A 13933-nucleotide genomic window follows, 5' to 3' on the forward strand; every position below is an offset into this window, starting at 1 on the left:
AACCCAGCGCGACTGCGCGGACCGGTTGGGGAGGATCCGCTCTCTTACGTGCGGGTGCAAGTGGGCGGTGCCTGTCGTCATGGCAACCAGGGAGCGTTTGTCCACACAGCTCAGAGCTCAAATTCTGCCGGGTGCCGAGGTCGTTGATTGCCGCATCATGGTGAGCAAGAGAAGTGGGGGAGCCAGGTGGAGGGAAGAGCGTTGATTCTGCTTCACCGGGATTAAATGATGGGATAAGAACCCGCCGTGTATTTTAGAGGGGAGCCAGTTGGTTTAAGAAATAACCCATACCCCGGGGAGGGTCGGCCCTTTTTTGATCAATGGTCTTCCAGTCTCGGGTTCGGCGGACTGGTGGGAATCGCAAACCACTTTCTGCTAAGGAAGGATGGCCAGTACCGTCAGGTGGTGTCCCAATCTCGCGCTGTTGCTAAACTTAAACATTGGTCCTAACCTTCTAACTTTCGGTAATGATAAACTTTTTCATTAGATTGCCTTGTTATTGCAGCTTGAAGGAAATTTAGTACAGTATTTTTTTTAATGTGTTTTTATGCCTCCTATTAAAGCTGAAATTATTCTGAGCAATTTACTCTGCTTTGAAAAATTATTTTATGTGCTTTTTGATGGGAATACGAATTGCTTTGTGATTCAGGGTACTCAGTTTGCCTTGCATTTATTAAATATGATAAAGCAACTCATTTTGTTTTTTCTGCACCAGCCCAAATGCCATGTTTTTTCAAGGTGAAAGACAGACCAACATGTAGTTATGAGATTCTCTCCCGATTTTCTTAAATGTGATTTCCATCAAGACGTGTTTTATGATTAAAAACAGAGGTAGTGAAGACTGTAATCCTTTGGTTAATTGTTTAATTCGTTAATTAAGGAAAAATATGTAGCGCATACTTTGTGCTTCTCACTGGGCTGGAAGTCAAGGATACAAAGATGAATATGACCACCTCTGTGAAACTAAACAAATTAATTAACTGTAACAGTTGAAGAATGTACACTGGGGTAACTCAAAGTAGGAGATGCTGAAATTTGGAGAGGAGGGAGGGAAAGATGGTGCTGTTTAAGCTGTATTTTAATGTATAAGTATGAATTTACCAGAAGTAATGGAAAGAAATAGGGAGTCTGGCAGAGAGAACAGAATACAAATGGACTTTTTTTTTTTTTAATCTGTATGTGTGTGTGTGCTTTAGGTGAAAGTTTACAGCTGCAGTTAATTTCTCCCTGAAAAATTTATACACATATTGTTTTGTAACATTGGTCACAATCCGCACAATGAGACAGTACACTCCTCCTTTCCACCCTGGGTTCCCTGTGCCCGTTTGCCCAGTTGCTATCCCGTCTTGTCTTCTCCTCTTACTTTTGGACAGGAGCTGCCCATTTTGTCTCATAAATTTGATTGGACTAAGCAAAAACTGAAACCGTTCCCGAAACCCACTTTTCAGACAAAGATTAGATAGGTCTATAAGGCAAATGGACTTCTAAACAGACTTAAAACTGCTAATAAATTGGGGGAACAGTCAGAACCTATTAGTTATTTTCCATTGGGTTCTTAAATTTCTTTCTCTTAGATCTCTCTAGCAATTTTTCTCAAAGTGTGGCCCACGGACCATCTGCTTCTAATGCACCTGAGGAGCTCATTAAAAGTGCCAATTCCTGGAACTCACTCCAGGTCTACTGAATCATAATAATGGGAGGGAAATAATTGTGTACACTTTTAGCCAAAGAATATGTATCATGTCCTCTGAACCTTGAGAACTACCTTACTACATGATGGCTCTTATGATAACAGGTTTGAGGAAATGTACTTGTCCCAAACCTGCTTCTTATTAAAAGAACTAGTAAGAGATGAGAATTTGCTCATCTTAAAATTTGGCTACTGGAGAACATACTTTATTTACATGTTTTGCCCTGTAGGGTTGCTATGAGTCGGAATCGACAAGACAGCACTGGGTTTGTTTTTTTTCTCCCTGTAGTACTGGTTTAAAGATGGAAGTATGTTAATTATTAAATTGATAGCAAATATGATAGTAAAAATGGAACCCATTTGTAAAACTCATGTGAGTTCTTTTGCATATGAGACATGTGCAAAGCCTGTACTTTTCGTTTTTGCATTCTCTTCTGCGCCTCAGAGTGCTTTGTATGTAAGTCATTAATAATATATGCTGAATGAATTAATGAAATATGTAACGTTTTATGCATCCCTTCAAGAAAATATAACCTGATTTGTATTATCATTAACACTTGTATTTTACACAGTGGTGCTCTTAGGGTTTGAGTCTGTGTTTCTCCTGGATAGCTCTTCAAATGTGGAAAGTGTATATATCATGTTATAGTTACAGGATTTACTATGAATTTCCTACCAGAAATCTGATAGTTATATAGGCCTAATCAGGAAATCACAAGTAGTGTTATTTTAAAAAATTATAGTTATAAATCTTTACTACAATAGTGTACTTTTCAAAATAATTTCCAGAAAACAATGGATTTACCTTAAAACACATTGCTGAATAGAATCTTCATTTTGACATAGCTTTGACTGTTTTAGATAGCTATGATTTCCTTTCTACAAAAGCCAGCAATCTAAATGTACTGAAAGGTTATTTCTTTATAATATGAAATCATTTCCATACTTGTAGATTTGACAGTATTACCGATAATAAGTCAATGGTTTATTGTGCTTTGGAACTTTTTAAACTAGTGCCTTCCAACTGACACTCTGCTTAATAACAAGGCCTTTTATTAACGTGGATCATTGATTGATTGTCATATTGTCATAAGAAAAAAATCTACTTATAAAAGATGCTTCAGTGGGTGAACTGTCTTATTTTTTTCCTAGATTTGCGTGTAGTACTGTCTGAATACTTTTTTTTTTTTAAGTTTTATTTTGGACTAACTTTAAATTTACAGAAATTTGCAAAGAGAGTGCAGATAGTTCCTCTATGCATTTTTCCTTGCTTTTCCTAATCTTAACATCCTATATAATCATGGTGCATTTGTAAAAATTACCTGAATTCTTCTAAAAAAATTTATCCATTCTTTTGTTCTTCCAACTTTTAGGGTCCCAAAGGAAAAAAGGTAGGTAGAAATTACTTTCTCAAAATACATTTTTTTTAAGCACTTAGATTGTACAAATAGAATTTTTAAAACATTTTTCTAGTTTTTTGTAGAGTTTACTAAGCTTACTTTTTAGACATTAATGCTATTTAAATCATGAAATAAGGTCTACAATTACTAAACAAATTTAAAATTTGATATAAAGAACTATTTCTGGTTTCTTAGTTATCTAAACCCGTTGCTGTGGAGTTGATTTTGACTCACAGTGACCCTATAGGACAGGGTAGAACTGCCCCATAGGGTTTCCAAGGAGTGGCTGGTGGATTTGAACTGCTGACTTTTTGGTTAGCAGCCAAACTCTTAACCACTGTACCACAAGGACTCCACTCTAGTGCTGCTATAACAGATATATCAGAAGTGGATGGCTTTAACAAACAGATTTATTTTCTCACAGTTTAGGAGGCTAGAAGTCCAATTCAGGGTGCTGGCTCTACAGGAAGGCTTTCTCTGTTGGCTGTGGAGGAAGGTCCTTGTCTCTTCTAAGATTCTGCTCCTGGGCAATCTCCATGTGCTTGGCATCTCTCTTCCCCTCTCTCTCCTCATTAGCTTTTGTTTAATCTCTTTTATATCTCAAAAGAAATAGACTCAAAATATGCCCTATACTAATCCTGTCTCATTAACATAACAAAGCAAACCTTTCCCAGATGGGATTATAAGCACAGACATAGAGGTTAGGATTTACAACACATATTTTTGAGGGACACAATTAAATCCATAACACTCATCTTTTCACATCACTGAAATTGAAATGTGTCTTACAGTCATCTTACCATCATTGAAGGTCTGGATTGACATCCTTTTCTTCTAGAGAGGATGTTTTCTTCTGTCAGTCATTTGGGCTTCCTACCAACCTGATCCTACTTTAAATTAAATCTGTACTTGAAGTTTTTTAGGCCTTAGAGAGTGTGAAATCAGACTATAAATCTACATGAACTAACATGTGGTTTAAATTGTCAGGGTTAAAACATGCAAGCTTACTTGTTATACCTTTCTGTGTTTTGGGTTCATTTGTCTCTACCTATAAAAAAAAAATGACATTTTATACAAGCATCTCCTATTAGACTCCATCTTGGGCATTATTTCCTTTTTTTTGGTGGTAGTAAATTAAAGGTACACCTTATATCTGATAGCATCTTAGGTTTAGTGGGATAAGTATATCTTGAAGACCTTTTTTTTCCAGCACACTGAGATAGCTCCCTCCTTTTCACAGCTGCATCATATTCTATTGAATGATATGCCGTGCTTTTTATGTTGCCTGTATTTTTTGCTACTGTAAACAAGGCAGAAATGAAGTTCTTCGTATATATAAGTCCTTGCAAACATACGGAAGAGTATTTATTCATTGACTTAGCAGTGTTCCAGTCATTGAGAGAGCAGCAGCAAGCAAGACAAAGTCCTTACCTTCATGAAGCTTACATTCTGTTTGTGGAGGAGAAGAGAAAACCATAAATAATATAATTTTAGATAGCTTGAAATAAACAGGAAACCAAGTAAGGAATCAGTGAGAAATGTGGGGCAAAGGGTAGAGGTGATGTTTGTGGTCAAGGAAGTAACATTTGAGAAGACACTTGGATGAAGCAAGAGAGTGAATCAACAGCTAACTGGGAAGTGAGCATTATAAGCAGAAGAAACAACCATTGTAAAGATTCCTAGTTGGAAATGACCTTGCTAAGAACACCAATGTGTTTAGAATAGAATGACCAAGGGAGAAAGTGAAAGATAAAACCTCAGAGAGGGTAAGCAGGAGTCAGTTCATGTAGGGCCAGTAGGCTATGGTGAGGCATTTGGATTTTATTCTGAGCCCAGTAGAAAGATCTGGGGAGTTGTAAAAGAGGAGTGACCCAAAACCCATTGCCATTGAGTTGATTCTGACTCATAATGACCCTATAGACAGAATAGAACTGTCCCATCAGGTTTCCAAGTCTTCAAACCTTTATAGAAGCAGACTGCCACATTTTTCTCCTGCAGAGTGGCTGGTGGGTTCAAACCGCCAACCTTTTGGTTAGCAGCTGCGCTCTTTAACTACTGCACAACCAGGGCTTCTTAGAGGAGTGAAATGATCTACATTTTTAAAGGGTCACTCTGGTTGCCATATGGAAAATTGGCCATAGGGAAGCAAGAGCAGAAGTCCTTTATTTCCAAAAATGTGGTTATACCTGGGCTTAAAGACTTCTGACCTAGAATGCTGCAGTAGTTTACTATCTGGTCCACCTCCTTCTCCTAGGCATACACTGTAGAAAAACTCTTGCGCATGGGTACCAGGATTTATATACTCAAAGGTTTATAGCATCATTATTCATGATTGTGAAAATCTAGAAATAATGCAATGTCTGTGAGCAGAAGAATGGGTATTAATGGTACTGTTTGATAATTTCTACATTCTGTTTGATCACTTGTCTTTGGAATAGACACATACATGAATCACTTCCAGTCAGTTGACCAGGTAGCTGTCTTCTGAATTTCTTGCACAGATGAGTGAGTGTTTTCACATTTTATCTATTCATTGAAACATCTCAGTTGGTATTCCATCAATTCCTGGAGCCTTGTTTTTTGCCAATGCCTTCAGTGCAGCTTGGATTTCTTCCCTTAGTACTATTGGTTCTTGATCATATGCTACCTCCTGAAAAGGTTGAACATCGAACAGTTCTTTTTGGTACAGTGACCCTGTGTGTTCCTTCCATCTTCTTTTGATGCTTCTTGAATCATTGAATATTTTCCCTGTAGATCCTTCAGTATTGCAGCTCAAGGCTTAAATTTTTTCTTCAGTTCTTTCAACTTGAGAAATGCTGAGTGTGTTCTTCTCTTTTGGCTTTCTAACTTCAGACCTTTGCACTTTTCATTGTAATACTTTGTCTTCTCGAACTGCCCTTTGAAATCTTTTGTTCAGCTCTTCTACATAATCATTTCTTCTGTTCACCTTAGCTACCTTACATTCAATAGCAAGTCTCAGAGTCTCTTCTGACATTGATTTTGGTCTTTTCCTTCTTTCCTATCTTTTTAATGACCTTTTGCTTGCATCATGTATGATGACCTTGATGTCATTCCATAACTCGTCTGATCTTCGGTCATTAGTGGTTTAGTATATCAAACCTGTTTTTGAGATGGTCTTTAAATTCAGGTGGGATATGCCCAAAGTCATACTTCAGCTCTTGTGAACTTCTTTTAATTTTCTTCAGCTTCAACTTGAATGTGCATATGAGCAATTGATGTTCTGTTCCTTATTCGCCCCCTGGCTTTGTCCTGACTGGTGATATTGAGCTTCTTCATCTTCTCTTTCCACAAATGTAGTGAATTTGATTCCTGTCTATTCCATCCGGCAGGGTCCACGTGTATAGTTGCCATTAATGTTGTTGAAAAAAGGTATTTGCAATGAATAAGTCGTTTGTCTAGCAAAAATCTGTCATGAGATGCCTGGTGTCGTTTCTATCTCTACCTACCAGTCATTCTTCTTCCCTGTTTCCAACTTTTGCATTCCAATCACCAGTATTTATCAGTGCATCTTGATTGCATGTTTAATCAATTTCAGACTGCAGAAGTTACTAAAAATCTTCAATTTCTTCATCTTTGGCTTTAGTGGTTGGTGCATCAATTTGAATAATAATCACATTAACTCGTATTCCAGAATGTGACGCCATTTCATTTCAATTTGTCATTCCCAGCATAGTACACCATATGATTGTCCAATTCAAAATGGCCAGTACCAGTCCATTTCAGCTTACTAATGTCCAGGATATCAGTCTTTACCTGTTCCATTTCATTTTTTACTATTTCCAATTTTTCTAGATTCATACGTTGTACAACCCATGGCCTAATTATCAATGGATGTTTGCACCTGTTTCCTCTCATTTTGAGTCATGCTCTTCCCCTAGTCATATTCTGAGTGCCTTCCATCCTGAGGGGCTCATCTTCCAGCACTATATTAAACAGCATTCTGCTGCTATCCATAAGGTTTTATCTGGCCAATTGTTTCAGATGTAGACCACCAGGTCCTTCTTCCTATTCTTAGTCTGGAAGCTCCAGAAACCTGCCCACCATGGGTGACCCTGCTCGTATTTGAATACTGGTGGCATAGCTTCCAGCATCACAGCAACACACAAGCCACCACTATACGACAAACTGATAGATGAGTAGTGGTATTTAAAATTAGTGCTCATAAATTAGGAGCCCTGGTGGTGCAGTGGTTAAGTGCTGGGCTGCTACCTAACTGAAAGGTGGTCGATTGGAACCCACTAGCCACTCCACAGGAGAAAGATGTGGCAATATGCTTCCCAAAAACACACAATAGAATGCACGCAACAATAAAGAACAATGATGAATCTGAGAAATATCTCGCAACATGGATGAATCTTGGGGGTATTATGCTGAGTGAAATAAGTCAATCACAAAAGGACAAATACTGTATGAGACGATTATTATAAAAACACATGAAAATGTTTCCACATAGAAACAATCTTTGATGATTACAAGGGAGGGGAAGGGTGGAGAGGGAAAAACACTAACTAGATTGTAGATAAGCGGTAACTTTGGTGAAGCGTAAGACAGTACACAGTACACAATAGTTAACCTTTCCCTGGCAGGGATTACGATAGAGGGTCCCGGACAGAGCTGGAGAAAAATGTAGAACAAACCTCAAATTCACACACACACACATACACACACAAAAAAGACCAGGCTTGCTGTTCTGACAGAGACTGGAGAAACCCCAAGAGTATGGCCCCCAGACACCCTTTTAACTCAGTACTGAAGTCACTCCTGAGGTTCATCCTTCAGCCAGAGATTAGACAGGTCTATAAGGCCAATGGAAACCCTGGTGGCATAGTGGTTAAGTGCTACAGCTGCTAACCAAGAGGTTGGCAGTTCAAATCCTCCAGGCACTCCTTGGAAACTCTATGGGGCAGTTCTACTCTGTCGTATAGGGTCGCTATGAGTCGGAATCGACCCAGCGGGTTTGTTTTGTTTTTGGTAGGGCCAACAATAACACACATGAGGGACGTGCTGCATAGTTCAGTTATGTATATGAGACTAATGGGCACACCAGCCCAAAAGCAAAGATGAAAAGGCAGGAAGGGACAAGAAAACTGGACGAATGGAAACAGGGAAATGGGTGGACAAAGGGAGAGTGTTGATGCATCGGGGGTTGGCATCCAACGTTACAAATAATTTGTGTATTAACTGTTTTATGAGAAACTCATTTGTTCTGTAAATTTGCACCTAAATTAAAAAAAAAAAAATGTGTCCGTAAAGATTAACTAAAACTCCATTCAGTTTTGACTCATAGCAGCCCTATAGGACAGAGTAGAAGTGCCCCACAGGGTTTCCAAGGCTGTAATCTTTATGGAAGGAGCCTTGATGGTACAGTGGTTAAAGCACTTGGCTGCTAACCAAAAGGTCAGTGGTTTGAACCCACCAGCTGCTTGGCGGGAGAAGATGTGGCAGTCTGCTTCCATAGAGATTTACAACCTTGAAAACCCTGGGGGGCAGTTCTACCTAACCTGTAGGGTCACTATGAGTTGGAATCTTCTCCATGGCAATGGGTTTGGTTTTAGTTTAATCTTTACGGAAGTAGAGCGACACATTTTCTCCCATGGCACGGCTGGTGGGTTCAAGCTGCTGACCTTTCAGTTAGCAGCCGAATGCTTAACTAATATGGCACCAGGGCTCCTTCCATACTGATTTACAGCCTCCGAAACCCTATAGAGCAGTTTTACTGTGTCCTATTTTTTTTTATAGGGTCAATATGAGTTGGAATCAATGATAGCAGTGGTCAAAGGGCTCATAAATTTGAGGTCAGTGGACTCATAAATTTGAAAATCTAAGTGTTTTTCACTAGCAAGTTTCAGCGGCCGGCACAGAGTAGATGCAGAGTTAAACTTAACTGGAGGTAGGATTTTGCCAGCTGAGCTTTTTATAAGGAAAGAAGAATAAAGGAGGTGGGGATGTATAAAATAGTGATTATGATGACGGACTGTGAAATCTAACCTAGGTATGAGGAGAGTTGATGAACAGCGAAACTGGTAGAGCCAGTGGATTAGAGATTCCAGTGGAGCTAAAAGATTCTATGCATAAGCATCCCTGGAGTAGGTGACCTAAAAAGATGGTAGACCATAGTCCAGGAGTCAGTATAAAGGATTAACCACTCCTGTTGATTCTTCTTATATTTAGATGGTTCTGTTTCTTCTCTTTCTATGCCCTTTCCCTTAGTGAAAATGGAGGGGAGGTGGTTGTCACCAAAGTGGCTCTCAAACCTGTATCTGTAGCACTGACCTCTTTGCCAAAGCTCAGTTCTACAATTGCGGTGCCTGTACACATGGCCTGGGTGTTCCACCAGTGCTTTATAGTACTTATACGTAAAGTCTTTTCAACAATTCCTCTTTCGAATTTGTTTGTTCTGGACTACCATTTTTCCTTTTTCAGACTCTTCTGCTGACTTCTTCCACTCCTGGCCTCCAACTTTAATCATTATCAAATAAATTAGCTTATAAAATATTTATTGGGTCCATTCTCCTCTCTGCATTTCAGCTGTCAAAAGGCTTAGTTTAAGCCTTCATTAATGCTCGTTAGACTATGGTTAATAGTCATCAAAATATTCTCTTTATAATAAATTTTTTTCCTAATACGAGGTTAGGTTTTCAAAATCATATTCTTAATAGCCATAATTCTTCTCAAAAACTTTTAGAGGTGGTTTGTTTCCCCCCAGAATAATGTCCAAGCTCTGTAGCATAGGCTCCAACCTTCTTTTCCATCCTCATTTCCTTTGTCACTTTTTGGACTTTTCCTCTGGGCCCATTGAACTTGTTGGTCTATCTAGTACTTTCCCAACTTTATATCTTCTGCATGCATGTCCTTCTTCTTGGGATATCTGCCCCTCATATCTGAATGTTAAAATCCTTTGAGTCACAAACTTAAAATCACCTGCTTGATAAAAATTTTATTTGATCCCTACTGTTGAAAATAATCTCTCCTTCCTCCAAATTTGCAAAGTAACCCCCTGCATATTTGTTAGTTATAAAGATACCTTTCATTTTTATAGAGATTTACAGTTTTTAAATGTATTTTCATTTAATCCATACAACTATTTAGCACCATTTTAAAGATGCAGAAACTCAGAATGAGAGATTTATCTAAATATACTTGTCACTGTCCCATTTACCCTTGACTAATTTATATGCTTATTTTTCTTATTTATTTCCAGACGTAGTCCTTCAATGCATATAATTTGTTGTTGTTAGTTGCCATTGAGTTGGTTCCAACTCATGGCGACCCTATATACAATGTAACAAACCGTCAGTCATTGGCATCTTTGAATCCATTGTTGTGGCCATTGTGTAGGGCCTTCCAACTTAGCTGGCTCATCGTCCAGCAGTATATCGGACGATATTCTCTTGTGATCCATAGGGCTCACTAACTATAAATTTTGGAAGTAGATTGCCAGGCTTTTGTACATAATAGGCAGATTTATTTGTTGAAGAAATGAGTGAAAGACTGGTTTCATGAAAGCAAAAGTGCTTACAATTATTATTTGAGGAGATGCAGTTTAAAGTATTTGGCTGCGTGTTAATAGTTTTTTTGTTTGTTTTATTTTTAAATGTTATGGTCTTTGTTAAGTCTGCCAGTAAGAAAAAGAAAATCACCAAAGCTGAAAAACTAAGGATGCTGCAAGAAGAGGAAGAGAGACGACTTAAAGAGGAAGGTACAGAATAATACAGAGACTGTTTTCATATATAGATAACACTAATAATAGGTTGAGATTTCTGTAATCCTGTCAATATGTTTTTTTAAATTCTTTATTTTCTAATTTAATCTGTTTTATAGTAGATAACTACTATTGAAAGGCTATTAGACAGATCTAAGTACACACTATTCACTTTCAGATATATCTTGAAGCAGGGTTGCCCTTGAAAGGCTATTAGACAGATCTAAGTACACACTAATCACTTTCAGATATGTCTTGAAGCAGGGTTGCCAAATAAAATACAGGATGCTCAGTTAAATATAAATTTCAGGTAAACAATGGCAATTTGGAATAATTTGACCTGTGCAATATTTGGGACATACTTAAACTAAAAAGAAAAAAGGTCACTGTTTATCTGAAATTTAAATGTAACTATGTTTTAATTTGCTACATCCAGCAACTCTATCTTGAAGTGTTTATGTTTACTCATAAAATTAGAGGCAACTGTGCTAATTGTGCAGTAAGAATTCTAAAGGAAATGCATTAAATAGGGGAAATATACATGAGCAAGAAATGTGCAGAGCACCCTAAGTTCTTATAGTATAACAATATTTATTTGCCAAATTAAAAAGAACTTTCATTTACTTCAAAATGCCAATTAAATATTAATAAAAATGTTAATTAAAATACCAAAAAGTGATTGCAAAAATATCAACATTTCAAGTGTTGTCGCTTTTAGTATTAAGAACATCGGTGGATTGAGATTAAGGTTTTTAAAAACCTGTCCTCAGGTTTTACATGAGGTTTCATGTGAGGTCACTCACAAATCCTTTTTAGGTAACTCACAATAAGAAGGGAATATCAAGTTCTGTATCTTAGGGAATGTTTTATTATGTTGGGTTAAACTCATGTTCTTCAACACATATTTCATATTTTGGTTTTAGTAGAGCAAGAAAAGATTAAGACAATTGGTTCTGATGATGTAAATGTCACAATATTATTGAAGTTTCCTGAAGACTTTACTTCCTCATAATTACCCATGATAGATCTGTCACTTATTACTGGTTAAAATCATTATTGGATTACTACAAACTTTTTGGAGTCAAGAGATACCATTGTGGGCCTTTTTTTAATCAGAAAGTTTGAGAGTTATATTAACTTTTCTGAAAAAAATCTAGCACTTTTCTCTTTTCTACCATGTAGTAAAGGTTGTTACTTCTATAAAATATTCTACCACCACCATATCTTGAAAATGTTTGGAGTAACTTGAAGTACTTAAAAATACAGTGACTTAATCAGTGAGAAAAAATTCTTTTGGTTCTTTAGAGGAAGCCCGTTTGAAATACGAAAAAGAAGAAATGGAAAGGTTTGAAACAGAACGAATTGAGAAAGAAAAATGGCAACAACTCGAAGCAAAAGTAAATAAATATTAACAACTTTATTAATGAATACTTAAACTGTTTGGCTGTCAGATTTGTTTGGCCATTCAATGTCATTCTCAGCCCATAGCTACAACTAATACTTAGGCTTATATGAACTAGTTTAACTCAATTAATCACTTGTTTAACCAAAACAAATAATTGGAATTATATCCCCATTTCATTAATGAGAAAACTGAGGCACAGAGAAATTAAGCAGCTAATAAGTGGCAGAGCCAGGACTTGAACGTGAGCAGTCTTGCATCAGAGCCCATGCTTTTAACCATTAAGCTATTTTTCACAAGCTCTCTTATAGTCAATTTAATAGAAACAAAAAAAAAAATATGTATGTATATACATATATACATACATAGACAGAAGAGAACCGCCCCACAGGGTTTCTGAGGAGTGGCTAGTGGATTCAAACTGTTGACCTTTTGGTTAGCAGCTGAGCTCTTAACCACTGCACCACCAGGGCTCCTGTATGTATGTATGTACATATTCAAATTCTGCCTCTTCTTTAGTAGTTTCACTTCTCTTTATCACCAGAATCTTTTAGATAGGTAGCTCTCAAACATTTTGGTCTCAGGAACAAATCCCCTTAAACTATAAAAAATTATTGAAAACCACAAGGAGCTTTAGTTTATGTTACATTACAGATATTTACCATATTAGAAATTTTAAATGAATTTTTGGATCATATATTACATTAATATCCATTAAACGTTGATAAAAAATAAACATTAATAAACAGATACGTTAACATAGCACATTTTTAAAATAAATATACTTTAAAAAAATATATTAGGGAGACTAGCGGCATTGTTTACACTTTTGAAATCTCTTTAATGTCTGTCTTAACAGAAGACAGCTGGATCCATATATCCACTTCATTATTCCATCTGTTGCAATGTGTTGTTTTGATTGAAGTATATGAAGAAAATCTGGCCTCACACAGATATGTAGTTGGAAGGAGGAGGAATGTTTTAATAACCTTTCAGATAATTGTGTATATTCTTCTTTGATACTATCCTGAAACTCAACAAATGGTAGTTTCTTAACATGGAACCTGAAAGCATATCAATGAACTTTTCATACTCTCTTCCATTAAAATCCTTTGACCTATCTTCTATGCTGAGTAGATCTTGTATTCATATATGATTTTGTGATAACATGCATTGGTTGTTTGGAAAATTTGGCTCATTGCATTATATCCTTCCAAATGCTGACACCATTTCATTATTCACTATGGAAAAACTACATACATTAGTATCATCTCCAATGAAATCAGAAAAATTTTTAGTTATTAGGGCTTTGTCAAGCTTACAGTGGTAGACACAAGCTTTTAAAAAATTCTGCATTTTGCTTCAGAGTTTGGATTTTATCATTGGCAGCAAATACTTTGCACTGTGTCCTTGAAGTGACAGGCTCAATTCACCTGCTTTCAAGAGAGTATCTGCTAAGATACTGAAGTATAAAAGTAACCACCTTTTGCAAGTCAGTCATTCTTTCAAGTATAAATGATGTTACATGTACAAAGTAGCTAGTTCAGCTCACAACCCAAACAACTGCCTAAGTGTTTTTTTCCTCGAGACAAAACTGTCCTGTGCTATGTTTTTTATGTAGCACAGGTGCTTTATGCAGACTTGCCATTTTATCAGATAGAATATTAAAAGGACATGCACTTAAGGGTCTAGATATAATAAAACTAGTAATTTTCACT

At 36.9% G+C, this 13933-nt stretch overlaps 1 protein-coding gene across 1 annotated transcript in view; it reads left to right on the top strand.

The window, feature by feature from the left end:
- Positions 1-10195: 10195 nt before the first annotated feature.
- Positions 10196-13933, top strand: part of DNAI7 (dynein axonemal intermediate chain 7) — a 54435-nt gene continuing 50697 nt past the window's right edge. The window contains exons 1-2 of the mRNA XM_023554887.2: positions 10196-10810; positions 12119-12210. Of these exons, the coding sequence (XP_023410655.1) occupies positions 10648-10810; positions 12119-12210 (255 nt within the window). The 5' untranslated portion in view covers positions 10196-10647. The remainder of the gene's footprint in view (positions 10811-12118; positions 12211-13933) is intronic.

Source organism: Loxodonta africana, chromosome 4, assembly GCF_030014295.1.
Source record: "Loxodonta africana isolate mLoxAfr1 chromosome 4, mLoxAfr1.hap2, whole genome shotgun sequence".
NCBI classification, from domain to species: domain Eukaryota; kingdom Metazoa; phylum Chordata; class Mammalia; order Proboscidea; family Elephantidae; genus Loxodonta; species Loxodonta africana.